This window comes from Symsagittifera roscoffensis, chromosome 4 (genome assembly GCF_963678635.1).
Source record: "Symsagittifera roscoffensis chromosome 4, txSymRosc1.1, whole genome shotgun sequence".
Classification (NCBI taxonomy): Eukaryota; Metazoa; Xenacoelomorpha; order Acoela; family Convolutidae; genus Symsagittifera; species Symsagittifera roscoffensis.
Window position 1 is genome coordinate 9,130,467 of NC_087065.1, and position 13,357 is coordinate 9,143,823.

General features: G+C 33.6%; 1 protein-coding gene across 8 annotated transcripts in view; it reads right to left on the reverse strand.

The window, feature by feature from the left end:
- Positions 1-13,357, reverse strand: part of LOC134845131 (uncharacterized) — a 72,017-nt gene that overhangs the window by 14,050 nt on the left and 44,610 nt on the right. The window contains exon 1 of one of the 8 annotated variants that reach the window (XM_063862003.1): positions 4,029-5,011. The exons of 5 other annotated variants lie outside the window; for them this stretch is intronic. Coding sequence is in view for 1 of the 3 variants with exons in the window: in XM_063862005.1 (XP_063718075.1) it covers positions 1,202-1,207 (6 nt within the window). In the remaining 2 variants the exon portion in view is untranslated. Of the gene's footprint in view, positions 1-1,201; positions 2,193-3,331; positions 3,843-4,028; positions 5,012-13,357 lie in introns of those variants that run through there. 2 more of the 8 variants (XM_063862009.1, XM_063862005.1) reach the window with 2 other exon arrangements.

Below are 13,357 nucleotides of genomic sequence, written 5' to 3' on the forward strand. Positions count from 1 at the left end.
GCTCAAAATTGTCCAAAAAGTGCCTAAAAACGCCTTTTTCGGCCTGTTTTTTTTCGAAATTTTTGCCAAAACAGGGGCTTTGTAGTGCTTGGGGAGAGCTCAGAAAATCAATTTGTCGACCTAAAAAGAACGAAAGGTCGACAAATTTTTTGAAAATTAAAAAACCGCCTCTCACCCCCTCTCGAAAATCCTAGATCCGCCCCGGATAGTCACTTGCTTTGAGCACAAAAAATAACAGAATGATAATAATATTAAAATGTCATCTTTGGGAGGTATCAAGAAGTTTTGCTAAATAAAATTAAAAATTTACTTTATGCACCAAATAAAATGAGTGACCAAATAAAAGGTCATCAAATAAAATGAGTGACCAAATAAAAGGTCATCAAATAAAATGAGTGAAATAATTGACACAACTTTAGCTCTAATTAGAATTTAAAAAGCAAAAATTTCAAGTCATTGGTCTCGTCACTGAAAGTATGTTTAATGTGATTCGAATCAACTTGAATTGCTTTCTGATTTGACACCAGACACGACCCCATCAGAGTTATCTAGCTTCAGCTCTAAAATCAATGAAGGTTCACTTAAACATCTAAAACATGATATGACACATTTTGATGATCTTAGCGTTCACTTGAATATTGTGGCCCAGAACTTTCCGACAACACTTTTTTTTGGCAAAAAAACGAACCTAATTTTTTGTCATGCATGCAGGGGAAACTGAAAGCTATTTTAGGGAAAACTATTAATGACTTTTTCAGCGTCTAAAAAGCATAAGCTCCAAGCTAAAAAAAAATGAAGCCAGCAAAATTTTCTTGATACAGAAATCAATTTTAAGGTTTTTGACTATTGATGAAATCACGGCTGAAAAGAGCTTTATTGCTATATATATCGGCCGACCTCATTTGATTTAAATGTTCAAAAAGTCTTGAATTATGAAAACTTCACAAAAAAAGATTCCAGAATAACTTCACAGATTCTTAAATCGTTAGCAAAATGCTGAAAACAAACCAATTTTCAAGTTCAGTAATTCACATGAGTTCAATTAGTTCCATACTATGTTCATAGCAAAATAAATATTCATATTTGGCAGTAGAAACAAGATACATTCTTACCTTTACAATTATGCGAAAAAAAAATCAAGATGGTAACCAGTCTGTACTAATCAAAAACCTGGTGCGAAAAAAAATAAATTCAAACTTACCACCATCAACTCATTTTTGAATGACCATGAATATAGATAGCTTCAATCTGAATTGTTAAAAATTAGAGTCAACAATGCGGGTCAACAATATGTGATGCGCATAAAAATAACTGCTGAAAATGCATCGTACTAAATTCGTGTTTGGCAAGCAATTATACTTAAGCCCTTCAAAAGTATTTTAACACGCAACTGTTTTATGCAAATAGCATGCCGTATAAAATTATACACAGAGACGAAGAGCAGCCTCACGTCTCTTTAGATACCTTGCAAACGCGGCATCACAAGCTAGTTAACAAAAAACGACTAAAGAAAAAAAAATTAGGTCGAGAAAAACAATTTCCAGTGAAAATAAGGATTGAAAAATCCATATGCAGTAAATAAATCTTTATATAAGCATTTAGCATTGCAGGTAAGCGGAAAGAAAATCGGACGAAATCAGCAGTCAAAAAATTGGAAAAAAAAGGTAAAATTCTACAAAAGGTATGGCTCAAATGAAGTTCAGTTTGAGGAAAAACTTCGATAAACGCAACGGCCCGCGTTAACTTACCACAGAAAAAAAATCATTTATGAAAAAGTAATTAGGTATAAAAAAAATTAGGCACACGTCCTTGTAATAAAAAAAAGGGTCCAAACTAATTTGTACTAAAAAAATTAACTCTCGTTTAGTTCCCGAACCAAGTAGAAGTAAAAAAAAAATCACCTTCCATAAAATTTCACCTTCCATACGGCATAAAAACATAAAATGAATCTTTCATGTGAAAATAAATATTAAATGGATTCGGTGATTAATACAAAATCTTGAAACTCAATTATCTGCATCTCAACAAATTTTCGATACGACTTTCGAACCTGATACAACTTTGATACAACTTTTGAATTTTACGTGGGAATCGGAACTACAACAAATTAAACGACACCACACTCGAATCCTTGCAGCTTTTAATTGAAGTACATAAAACGGGCAAACACGTTCTTCAGGTGATAGGCAAACACGTGATAGGCAAACACGCCATATGGGCAAACACGCCATAGTTCCAAGTAAATTCAAGACCATGTCGGAACAAAAACAAACGACTTCGTTAATTTTCAAGAAACATTTAAAGTACCGAAACATCATATTGGGGCAATGAAAAAACATCCAACTAACAGCTGTAAAAGTTATAATAACCTTAAAGTTGAAAGAAACAACCAAAACAATTTTTCGCTTTTTTGATACACTAACACGATGAAGTAGCTTAAGCCGGAACTTGTTTGAGACGGGAGGCTCTAACGACATAGACGCTTTTTTATCTCAGTTTCAGAGGACTGAACTTGGTAATGATTAACTTTCAATTACAGCAATTGTTAAAAACTATCTCCATTTCATTGAGTAATATTTACGCAAAATCGACCCAAATAAAACCCCAAATTATTCTAGACTTACTTCAAATGAGAAACTTTTCGTTCACCGCAAAACCAAAAAATAACCATTTTAAGAGAGTATGTGCTCACTAAGCATGCTTTCTTTTAAAAACACAGATGGCCACAAACCACTTTTTCTCGACTAACTTTTTTGAAACTTTGATATCGATAGTTACGGCTAAAAGAGCTTTTGTATATTTGTAATAAATAAGTAAAACACATCAAAAGACAAAGTTTCCCCCACTTTCATTGGTGGGAACAAAAAAGAGTGCCGACTGCTGTGCAAGAGGCACAGATTGTTCCGCTCATGCAAATTTTTACAACGAAATCTAAAAATTAGAAAAAATGAACATACAGAAAACAGACGAATTTATTTATTTTTTATTTATTGATTCAAAACTCAATAGGATAAGGAGCATTAAAAACCAGTTAAAACATTGAAAATATCCCAGTATAATCAGATTGGCAATTCGACCTGGAATTTCCCGTCTTAAAATCAAAAAGAAAATCAGAGCAGTTTCTATCTGCTTAGACAGTTTTTATATTCTGCAGAAATTTGTTCATAATGTGAACACGGAATTCAAAGACATTTCACCTGTATACTAATTCGAAAAAAATATAGTCCAAGTAAATCAACCCAGCGGGCAAAATTTAGAAAATAAAAATCGATAAATGAAAAGTAAATAAAATGCGCGGTAAAAGCGACGTTAGAAAATTACTCGTGCTTACCTCATTAAAAATTTAGCTGAAATATCACTGCTCGTATCAGGACAAAGCCCCCTCAAGTTTCCGACTGCTTTCAGATATCTCTCAATTTCTTTCAGGCAATAAAAATTCAAAACTCAAACCCACCCACACAAAATTTCAAGTAGTAAGTGATATAATTTGACTCAAGTAGCGTATAATTTGGACCAAAAAAGCTTGACTCGATTCAGCTGAAAAAGAATCATGAGCCCGATTAATGATTTCCTTTCGCGTTGTTATAGCTCTCATTAATAGGGGATCATTGCTCGCATTAATTAGCCCAAATTAGCAACTTGAATGAAATGCCCAAAATTCACGATACCAAAAAATCCCATGAAAAATGATAAATTTAAACTAAGACAATCATTTGTTCACGTTGTACAAAAAAGTCAAAAGCCAGATTTCGATAGTCGGCATTAGAACTGCTATGATTTTGGTAAGTTGGAACAACACAAACTATGTCAACTAAAACTAATTAACAAATAGAATCATCTAGAACAGTAGTAACCAATATTTGCCATAAACCTCCTATTACAGGCCTATTAATAAGATACTGAGGTTTAAAAGTAGGACGAAATCTATATAGCACGCTTATAAAAAGAAGGCAGGAAAATAATTCAACAATGAAAAGTTTAGAATTCGAGCTATAAATGGCGCATTGTACTGCAGGGCAATTACAAACTGTTGTCCAAAAGAGAAAGGAAGGGAGGCGGTGCAGATTGTACTTCAGTCTATTCTGATTGGGCGCGGCTATGCCCATTTAATGTATTGGGGAAGAAGCAATGGTTATGGCATGTTAAGTGGGCACCGTAAAACAAAAGTGAACAAATTTCGTGTCGAATGAATTGTGAATTGACCACTTGTAACACATTGGATGCTGCTGATCATAAGCGAAGTGCAAAACTGCACAACCGTAATGACCATTGCCGTTTTGTGTTGTTCATGAGGTTTGTATTGTACATTGGTATGGAAAAGCGAAGGTAAGTCTCTTGTATAAAATATCACAATGGTGCATAGAGTAATAATGAATTTAGGAGCCTCTAATTCCCTTTCCAATCATAATCACGTCACGGTTAGCAATGGGTTACAATGTTGTGCTGGTGTTAAATCTAATTCAAACTGTCCAAAAGCGAGAATACGACTTGCAGTTAGGACAAAAGAATTACAAGGGCAAAACCCATCTAATCACTAATTCTGTATTTTTAGAATAAATTTTTGACGACCAAAACGGAATTGTTCGAATTCAAAATGATTTGTCCATTTCTCTGAACGAAATCTTAGAACGAAGACCATTTGACACTTGATTGCTGATTGGTATTTAACTTGCTTTGATTCCTAGGGACAAAAATCAGACGAAAATCAGTTCAACTAAAACTTATTCCCCACCCAGAAAAACCATATCAAAAAATCCAAGCGAACAAAAAAAACAAGAAGTTGTCAGATAGGCTGTTGAAATTTTCAAATAGACAAGCCAAATTTGAACCTCTCACAATTTTATCAGGACGGAATAAGAAAGAAACAAAAAATGGAATCAAATTGGACTGGTGGAAGGAAATTAAAACGTAGACTGATATGTGCTACGACGGTGTTTGGAATTAAAAACTCAAAAAATAATGAAAAATTAACAGTACACAGTAGTAGTGCAATGGAGCAACACAGGCTAGGCGGCAGAATTGCGCGCGGAATTAATAGTATAGTACGGAAACGAATATTATTGGCAGTTGCTACTTAGTCTATTCAGCCTACCAGATCAAGAACACTAAAAGTTACAAAAATTAAGTTACAATTTATGTTTTCGTTTTAGGGATCATTAGTAAAAATTTAAACAACTTAACTTTCGTAAGTATATTAAAAACCATATCTAAATAAAGATTAAATTCTATAAACCATGAAAATGCTTAAAAAATATGGTTTAGCCGGAAAATTATAACTTAATAATAGCGTTGAAAAAACATCAGAAATTTCTTAAATATACCGTTGGAACAGAATTTATTACTCAGAATAGAATCTGCTGCTATAAGATCGGTTCTGCTGCTAGTCCTGTCTGCTGATATAGCGGCCTCTGACAGTCAGTTTTAGTGCGCCTGCGTGCAAAGTACAAATTTAAGACGGGGTGGAAACAAGAAAAGGAAGGAAAATATAAGGAATTATAGATGGAAAATGGTAACTCTAAGGCAGAATAAACAACAGTATGGATTTAGATTGGTAGTAGTCATATACAGTTATGGTTAAACATGCTCCAATACTTGGTATAATCTGGATAAGTGCTTGAGGTGGTGCGTCATGAAAAATAGTGCGATTTTTACTAGCAGACTATAAAGCCTACAATTAAAAAAAAACTGCTACAACAGTTTAAAAAATGGCATTAAATAACTGTCGTTGTTGGGGTAATATTGGCAGTTACATGCTGAAAAACGAAATGAAAGCCAAAGAAACTACAAAAGGGTAGTAAATTGAAACTTAAATAGCAGCTAGAAGGAACAAATTGGATTAACTGGCAATACGACTCCAAGGCATGGCCTAAGGATAAGAATTAGACCATTACACCATGGTACTAATACAATTACACAATAATAATTCCATTTTGTCAGTCTACGCAAGAATTATTCTCTGCAAAGCCTAGAAACTACAGACAAGTCACGTGACAGGAGAAATTGGGTTAATAAGAGTCGTTTCTTGACACGCAACTTTTGAAATAATTGCCTAGAAAAGAAATAGAAAAGTAACTGCTCAGAGTTCCAATAATAAATGACTTTTCGGATCTGTTAAAGGAAGCAGAATGTAAAGTGGTTCAGGTGGCAATGACATTGACAAGTGACTACACCACACCTGATGCTGATTGATGGAGTGACTCAAAGGTACTCATCAGAACAGCCCGGCCACAATATAACATCCCCCCCTGATCTTCTGTTTTTAACGGAACACAAACAATGTCATACTGCAAGGCTGCTACTCTCATGACCGTATGACAAGAAGTCCAGAAAAAATCAACCAATCATCGTCATTATTTCACTTGTCAAAAACGGAACATTTTCACGCTTATTTTCGTTTTGATTTTTAAAACACTGAGTTCTGATTGGCTATAATAAATTCAAGTATTCGGTCTCTGTGGTGCTATTTCTATACAGCCAGCAACAGGATTTCAGATGAATATTGAAGTCATACCTACCGTATTGTCATATTGTCAATGAACTTCTGAAAAAAAATTGAGTATTTCTTTTAAATCTGCTGAAAACATGGTTCCAACAATCAATAAACTTTATGTCTATAATCTTTCAGAGCTCTATATTAGGTCAGTTGAAAGCTTTCATTCGACAAGTTTTTGTAAATGATATGCATGCTTTCAAAATTTTCAGACACTAAAAGGTCAGATAATCCAGTCTAGAGAAGAATTATTTTATCAGTACGAAGAGAAGTCAAACTCATTGGAAAAAAAGAGCGCAATATGAATAAATGTTTCGTGAGAAAAAATTCGATGACTTACAAAAAGAAATATGTCGAAAAACAAACTTGAATGTGTGTTTTTGGGCAAAAAACAAATTTAAGTTTTATTATGGGAAACCCAGAACTGGTTTTGTATATTTTAAGAATCGAAAAATTCATTTTTTAGCTTAGATTACATGCCTATGATAGCTGCACTTAAATTAGCCGTTTAGGATCTGATTTTGCCGGGATGATTTGACTTTTTGTAACATTTGTAACGTTTTTTGATTTTCTCATTCTAAATTGGCAAAAATTAGATCCATCGGATCGGATTTAGCTTCATCTTTATTAGACCCTTTGATTAAATATTAAGATACGTACTGGTTTTTCGTTGCGAGGCTCACAATTAAGCTCACAAATAAGGTTTCAGAAATTAAAAATTTTCGATAAAAGTTAGTCAAAAAATTTCAATTTTCAAAAAATTTGTCGACCTTTTGTTTTTTTTTAGGTCGTCAAATTGATTTTCTGAGCTCTCCCCAAGCACAACAAAGCCCCTGTTTTGGCCAAAATTTCTGCGCCTCAGGCAAAATTTTGAAAAAAAAACAGGCCGAAAAAGGCGTTTTTAGGCACTTTTTGAAAAAATGTTGACCGAAAAATCACGTGTTTTCGGCGCGCAATCCCCCTCAAAATTAGTATATACAGGCGCCTTTAGAAAAATTTGAGCGTCAGTCAGCCGAATAGGGATTTCCTAAAATATAACAAAGTGGGACCTTTTGGGTCGGCAGGGGGTCGAATCCCTGAATCCGCTGGTGTTAGTCTACCCTCAATAATTTTTGCTCGTCTTTAGATATTTGAAATTTTTGTATTTCATATGTATCAAAAATTTGCCTGTTAGCTTGTACTTATTAGATAAATAAATTATTTTTCGAGTCTACTTAACACTTGCCCCCCCCCCCCTTGAGAAAGGGGGGGGGCAATTGTTAAGTAGATTACAAGAACGCATTTTCGACCAATCAGATTGCAGTAAAATTAGAATTCTCAAAACAAAGCTCTAGCGCTAATTTACTGCTTTTATTAATAGGGGCGGGCGATTGTTAAGTAGATCCTATTTTTCTTTTTTTTTCTTGGAAAAATAAATTATTTTTCATTTTCTTTCTTACAAAAAGCCATTCTTATTAAATTCATGATCGAATAGAACCGCTGTTCTTTCAATCTTACCGTTGTTATGAATATAAAAGGAAACAAAAACAACTACCTTTCTCATTGCACTGCTCCTGTTCTAACAAGCCGACAGATATTATCAGTAGACCGCATATCAAATGATAAAATGAACATAAATTGTAAGATGATCCGTCAAACGCTGTCAATTCATGAGAGAAAATACTGAAAGCGAGACATGAAGTCTGTGACTTGCTATCCACTGTTACCCATGCACATAAAAATGGTACAAAATGAACGAATGAAAGTTAAGCTCTGGACTGGATTAGGTTCATACCAAGGGCATAAGCGATACATTCAAGATCAGATTATGCCACCAAAAGGATTGCCAGATGCTGTAAAAAATCAGAATAATCCGAGAAGAAATAAACGCAAAATAGTTTAATTTATTTTTAAGATAGTTGTCTTAAGTTTTCTACATTTATTAGAAAAAAAAAACAGATAGACAGTGATATAGTGGGCTGTTATCCACGCTGTAACAAATGAACGCTGATACTCCTCATTATGAGGGAGCTCGGATCAAAAAAATTGCTACGGACAGTTGGAAAAGAGTCAATGAAATGAACTCAAGGAAAACAGAAAAAATAGTGACTTGTTTTCGAAGAAAAAGGAAATTTCCAACTTCAAAGAAAAAAGAAAAAATTAATGCCCTTAGAGCTATTTGAAGCTTTAGAATAATTTATGATTAATTTTTTTGATAAAATGAACCCAATTCGAGAAACGTGGACCAATCAGCAAATTTTTTTCCGCTGGAAAATCTGAAAACTAAAATACACTGTCGCTGTTCGATAGTGGAGTTTGCCTTCCTTTTAGCAAAAGAAATGAACTGAACTTTTAAAAAAGTCAAAACTCAAACCGCGAAAAATTAAGTAAGCCTGAACAAATTTTTAGACTTTTCCTGAAAAAAAAAACGAAAAACAAAAAAATAATCACGACCTATATAAGAGTCTGAACACTATGTTGATCGAATCTTAGTAACTTAGATGAATTTGAAAATTTAACTCAGTTCTTAGGATGAGGACGACAATGCGTAGAGCACCGGAGATGTGAAGATAAAGATAACTGGTAAGACATAGTACCTAAGATATAGTACCTTAATTCGAGAAGCTGACGGTAAATACTGGCTTGCTCATTCCTCAGCGAGATTTGAACCTAATTCTTGGGGATAAGTCTGATGCAGCTGCCATCACATGAAATAATTGTGAACGAGTATTGAGAGAAAATAACTAAGATCTTAAAAAATGACTAAGGCCTTCAGATCTATTTTTGTATTTCGCTTTGAGTGACATGTGTTTTTATCAAGGATCACACACAATTTTTTTCACAAAGAACGCCTGAGTTGTTGTAGCTTGGTATCCGATTGGCAAGTCTAGTTGGACGAAGTACTTTTTATAACTGAAATTTATTGAGTTCAAAGAATCTACCAGCAGACTATACTAGAGTAAACCAGAGTAGACTAGACCAATTTGTTTAAATGTATCAAAATAGAACCAGAAAGCTCAAGTACAGCCTTTAACTTATAAATTCTTTATTGAACAGAGGGAAATTTGTGAGCGGATGGCGATCAAAGGCTTCCTTTGTTCTGCAAGTCACTTCGCCGCTTACCATTTGAATGCATGTTGCTCTTCAGCCGATTTCTAAAGGCGTTCCCGGCATTAAACTTAATTATAACCGGTGTTCGCTTGACCAAAACGCGTCAGACGACTTCAAATAAATTAGGTGACAAAAATTCAAGACGAAAAAATAATCGTTAATATCAGCTGAAAATCTTAAAATTTCGAAGCGACGATCTTATTCACATAACTGATAGTCAACAACCATAAAATTGTTACTTTTCGGTCAAAAGAGCATTCAAAAAATAGACATAAACAGGATCTTGTGCTCTAAAAAAACCAAATCCATTTTATCCCTTAGTATATAAAATGTTTAAAGCTCTTATCGAGGGATACTGACAAGTAAAAGTAGAACTAAAAAGCAACGAGGGAGAGGACATACTGAATGTGCTTTATTCTACTGACTACCCTAATGGATGTTCAAAGCAAATCATCCATTGATTAACTCTTACATATGTTCGAATGTTTTCCATTGTTCTTGTAATGGTATCTTTTGTGTAAGTCTAAGAGTGACATCAACATAACGTAGGTCTGGGTGATAGCTTCTTTCCAGCAAAAATATTTCCGAAAATAATTTCAGACTTTGCAATGTATAACTGCATGATTTCGAAATGCCAGGCAACCTGAAAAGAAACCCCAAGGTTAGATGACTGTCCTTAGCAAAAGTAAGCTTGCAGACTGGTTCATAGTTATACAATCTTAAAAAAACAACAAAACTTCACTTTCTCACTTGGTTTTTAATAAAGGCCAACTCCCCCTTATTGCGTCTGCAGTCGTTTCTGCTGAATGCAATGTCAAGTACAAATAGATATTTCGTTTCAATTTTTAACAGTACTAGCGTTTAACGCACCTCCGGTTTTTTAAGGTCGGAGGTGCGTTACCTAGCGTGTAACGCACCTCCGAGTTTCTTTAATTCAAAGTTTGAAAAAACCATTAAATTTTGAGATGTTTTTTTTTATATCTACGAGCTTTGAAAAATTTAAAAATGACGTAAAAACGTCATATCTTGGAAACTAAAAGCATTTAAGCAGTCGCATTTGAACGCAACAGGGTTAGGAAATTCAAACTTTGAAAACAAAAATTGAAAAATCATAAAAACGTCACATCTCGAAAATTACAAAGACTTAAGTAGTCAAGAGTGGAGGCGAGATTCGCAACCCCCTCGAGTATTCTAACAGCTCCCAACTAAACGGCTGGGAATTTCAAAATTTGAAAAAACATTAAATTTATATTTTCTGAAACTTCTTTAAGAAATAAAAAAAAAACGTCATACCTCGAAAACTAAGAGCATTTTAGCAGTGGCATTTGGACGCAAGATTTATATCTTGAAACATCTGAGAGTACCCTCACAGTACCCAACTACAAAATTAGGAATTTCATATCTTTTGAATTTTTTAAAATCTAAGTTTTCTGAAAAATTAAAAAGAAATCACAAAACACGTCATATCTCGAAAACTATTGGGATTTGAGCAGTCATATTTGGAGGAAAGATTCGCAATCTTTGAGAGGGAGTACTCTGACAGCACCCAAATACAGGGTTGGGAATTTCAAATTTTGTAAATTGAGTTTTCCGAAAACTTTTGAAAAAAATCACAAAAATCGTCGTATCTCGTACACTAAAAGGATTTGGGCATTTATAATTGAAAATTCAAAGCGGAAAATTCTTAGGCAACGCAATATACGATATAGCTAATCACGCATAGATACGTTATGCCCTTAACTCTTGCAAAAAACGCTTAAACGTGGCAAGATACGTGTCACACGCATTTAAATATAGTATAGATATAGATATATCTGAATAGCTAATCAAGATTAGTTATTTAGAGTCAGAACTTGCTTCGAGAAAAAACTACACCACGCCGAGCACAACTATTTTAACACTTTCTTTGAAAATCGAAAAAACTAAACTATATCTAAAAAAATGGATTATATATTTTTTAGAAGAAACATGATAATAAAAGCATATAAATAAGAGTTGATCAGCAAAAATTTATTTGAAGAATATATAAAAGCGAAACCGAAACAATTTAATTTTAAAGGCTGTCAGGTTGTCCAGTTGATGAAAAAAACTTTTACTGATGAAATGCTTTAAACAGTTGAATTCACTTTTTAAAATATGTTAGAGGACAAAGATTGCAAAGAGACAAATGAAAAAATGTTAATTAACCAGGGTTAGAAAAAACCCGATTTCTATAAATCACCGTAGCCAGATTACTTTGATTATAGTTAATGATGTGATATTTATCAAAATCTTAAAACTCTCCGTCCCGGCGTTTTAACGGTCCCGGAAATAATTATAGTAAGTAACAGAATGATCTGAAAACAAAACTCAAAAATCTCAAAAACAATCGCGAATAACTCAAGTAAGCAAATACATTTGGGTCATTAAATTTAATAGTGACCGACTGCTCCTATCAAGACGATGCCCTGAATAATCCGGGACAAAGCCTGAATCTCAAAAAGTTGCGAAGAGCTCGAAGAAAATAAATTTAGGTCATTAAATTTAATAGTGACTACAGCTCGTATCAAGACGAAGCCCTAATAATTGCTTTTATTCTTTTTCAGTTCTTACTTCAATTTATCCAGACACGCTTTTTAAGTAAACAGTGACATATTTTCAGTCTGGCAATGCATTACTAAGAGCAAATTGCTAGCCCCATTTCAATGTGCACTATTTAATTAGCCGCATAGGCTTTGAAACCAAAAAATATGTCACGCTTTAGTTATCCTGAATTGACAATTTTCAAACCACCTTAACTCTAAAAAAATCACAGGTATAATGTTTACTTAAACTTGAGCTCAAGACATCAGTGCCTTTCAGATATTACAAAAAAAAAATCTCGATAAAACAAGGGAAGTTAAAAAGTTGGTCTGGAGAAAAAACCACCGCGAGAGCAAAATTTTTGTCACTTTCTCAAGTCGGAAAAAATTGGACGCCACTAATAGACACAAAAACACACATATGTACTCATGGATATCGATTGAAAGCTTAAAAAAATAAAAGAGTTTTAAAGGAAAAGTATATCAACTTGAAGCTCAATATACATTAATTCGAGCGAAATTAAAAAAACAAAACTGACTTCTTTATATTTTGGCCTTAATTTTTCATAAACTTTTTTTTATAAATGACGGCTGATTTAGGTCAAAAAACCAAATTTAACAAGGATAGCCGTTTAATGTGCAAGTAGCAAAAGAATGTTCCGAAATTACAATTTTTTTTTTCAAATTAGTGTAGTTTTTTTCTATCTGGTGTGAGAAAAGATCTGACGTAAAACTGTAGTCATAGTAATATAGGCAAATAGGAAAAAAATAGAACAAAAATTACCAGAAAAAAAACAAATTAATACCAACTTTTTTTTTGAAGTTTTTGCTCCTTGAAATGGCGTTAGATAATTCCAAAAAATTTAATTGTACTTGCTTTAAACTAAGTTTTGAGGGCTTAAATTAGCATAAATAGTCTGATTTAAGCCTGCTCGCTCGCTTTATTTGCTTGACACTGAAACAAAAATCAAAAATTTTTAACCAGTCTTTCTCGATACTGAGAAAATTTACTGAAAATTTTCTTAATGTCGTTCGAATCACGACTGAGATGGCTTCATTTTAGTATATCACTCGACCCATTCCACTGATTATTTGTGGCAAAAGTAGAACACACCCGAATATAAATTTTGTCCCCATTTTCGAATGGTCGGAACAAAAACAAATGAATTAAGGTGAAACATGACGTAGAACTAAATTCTAGGTCGGCTATTTTAAA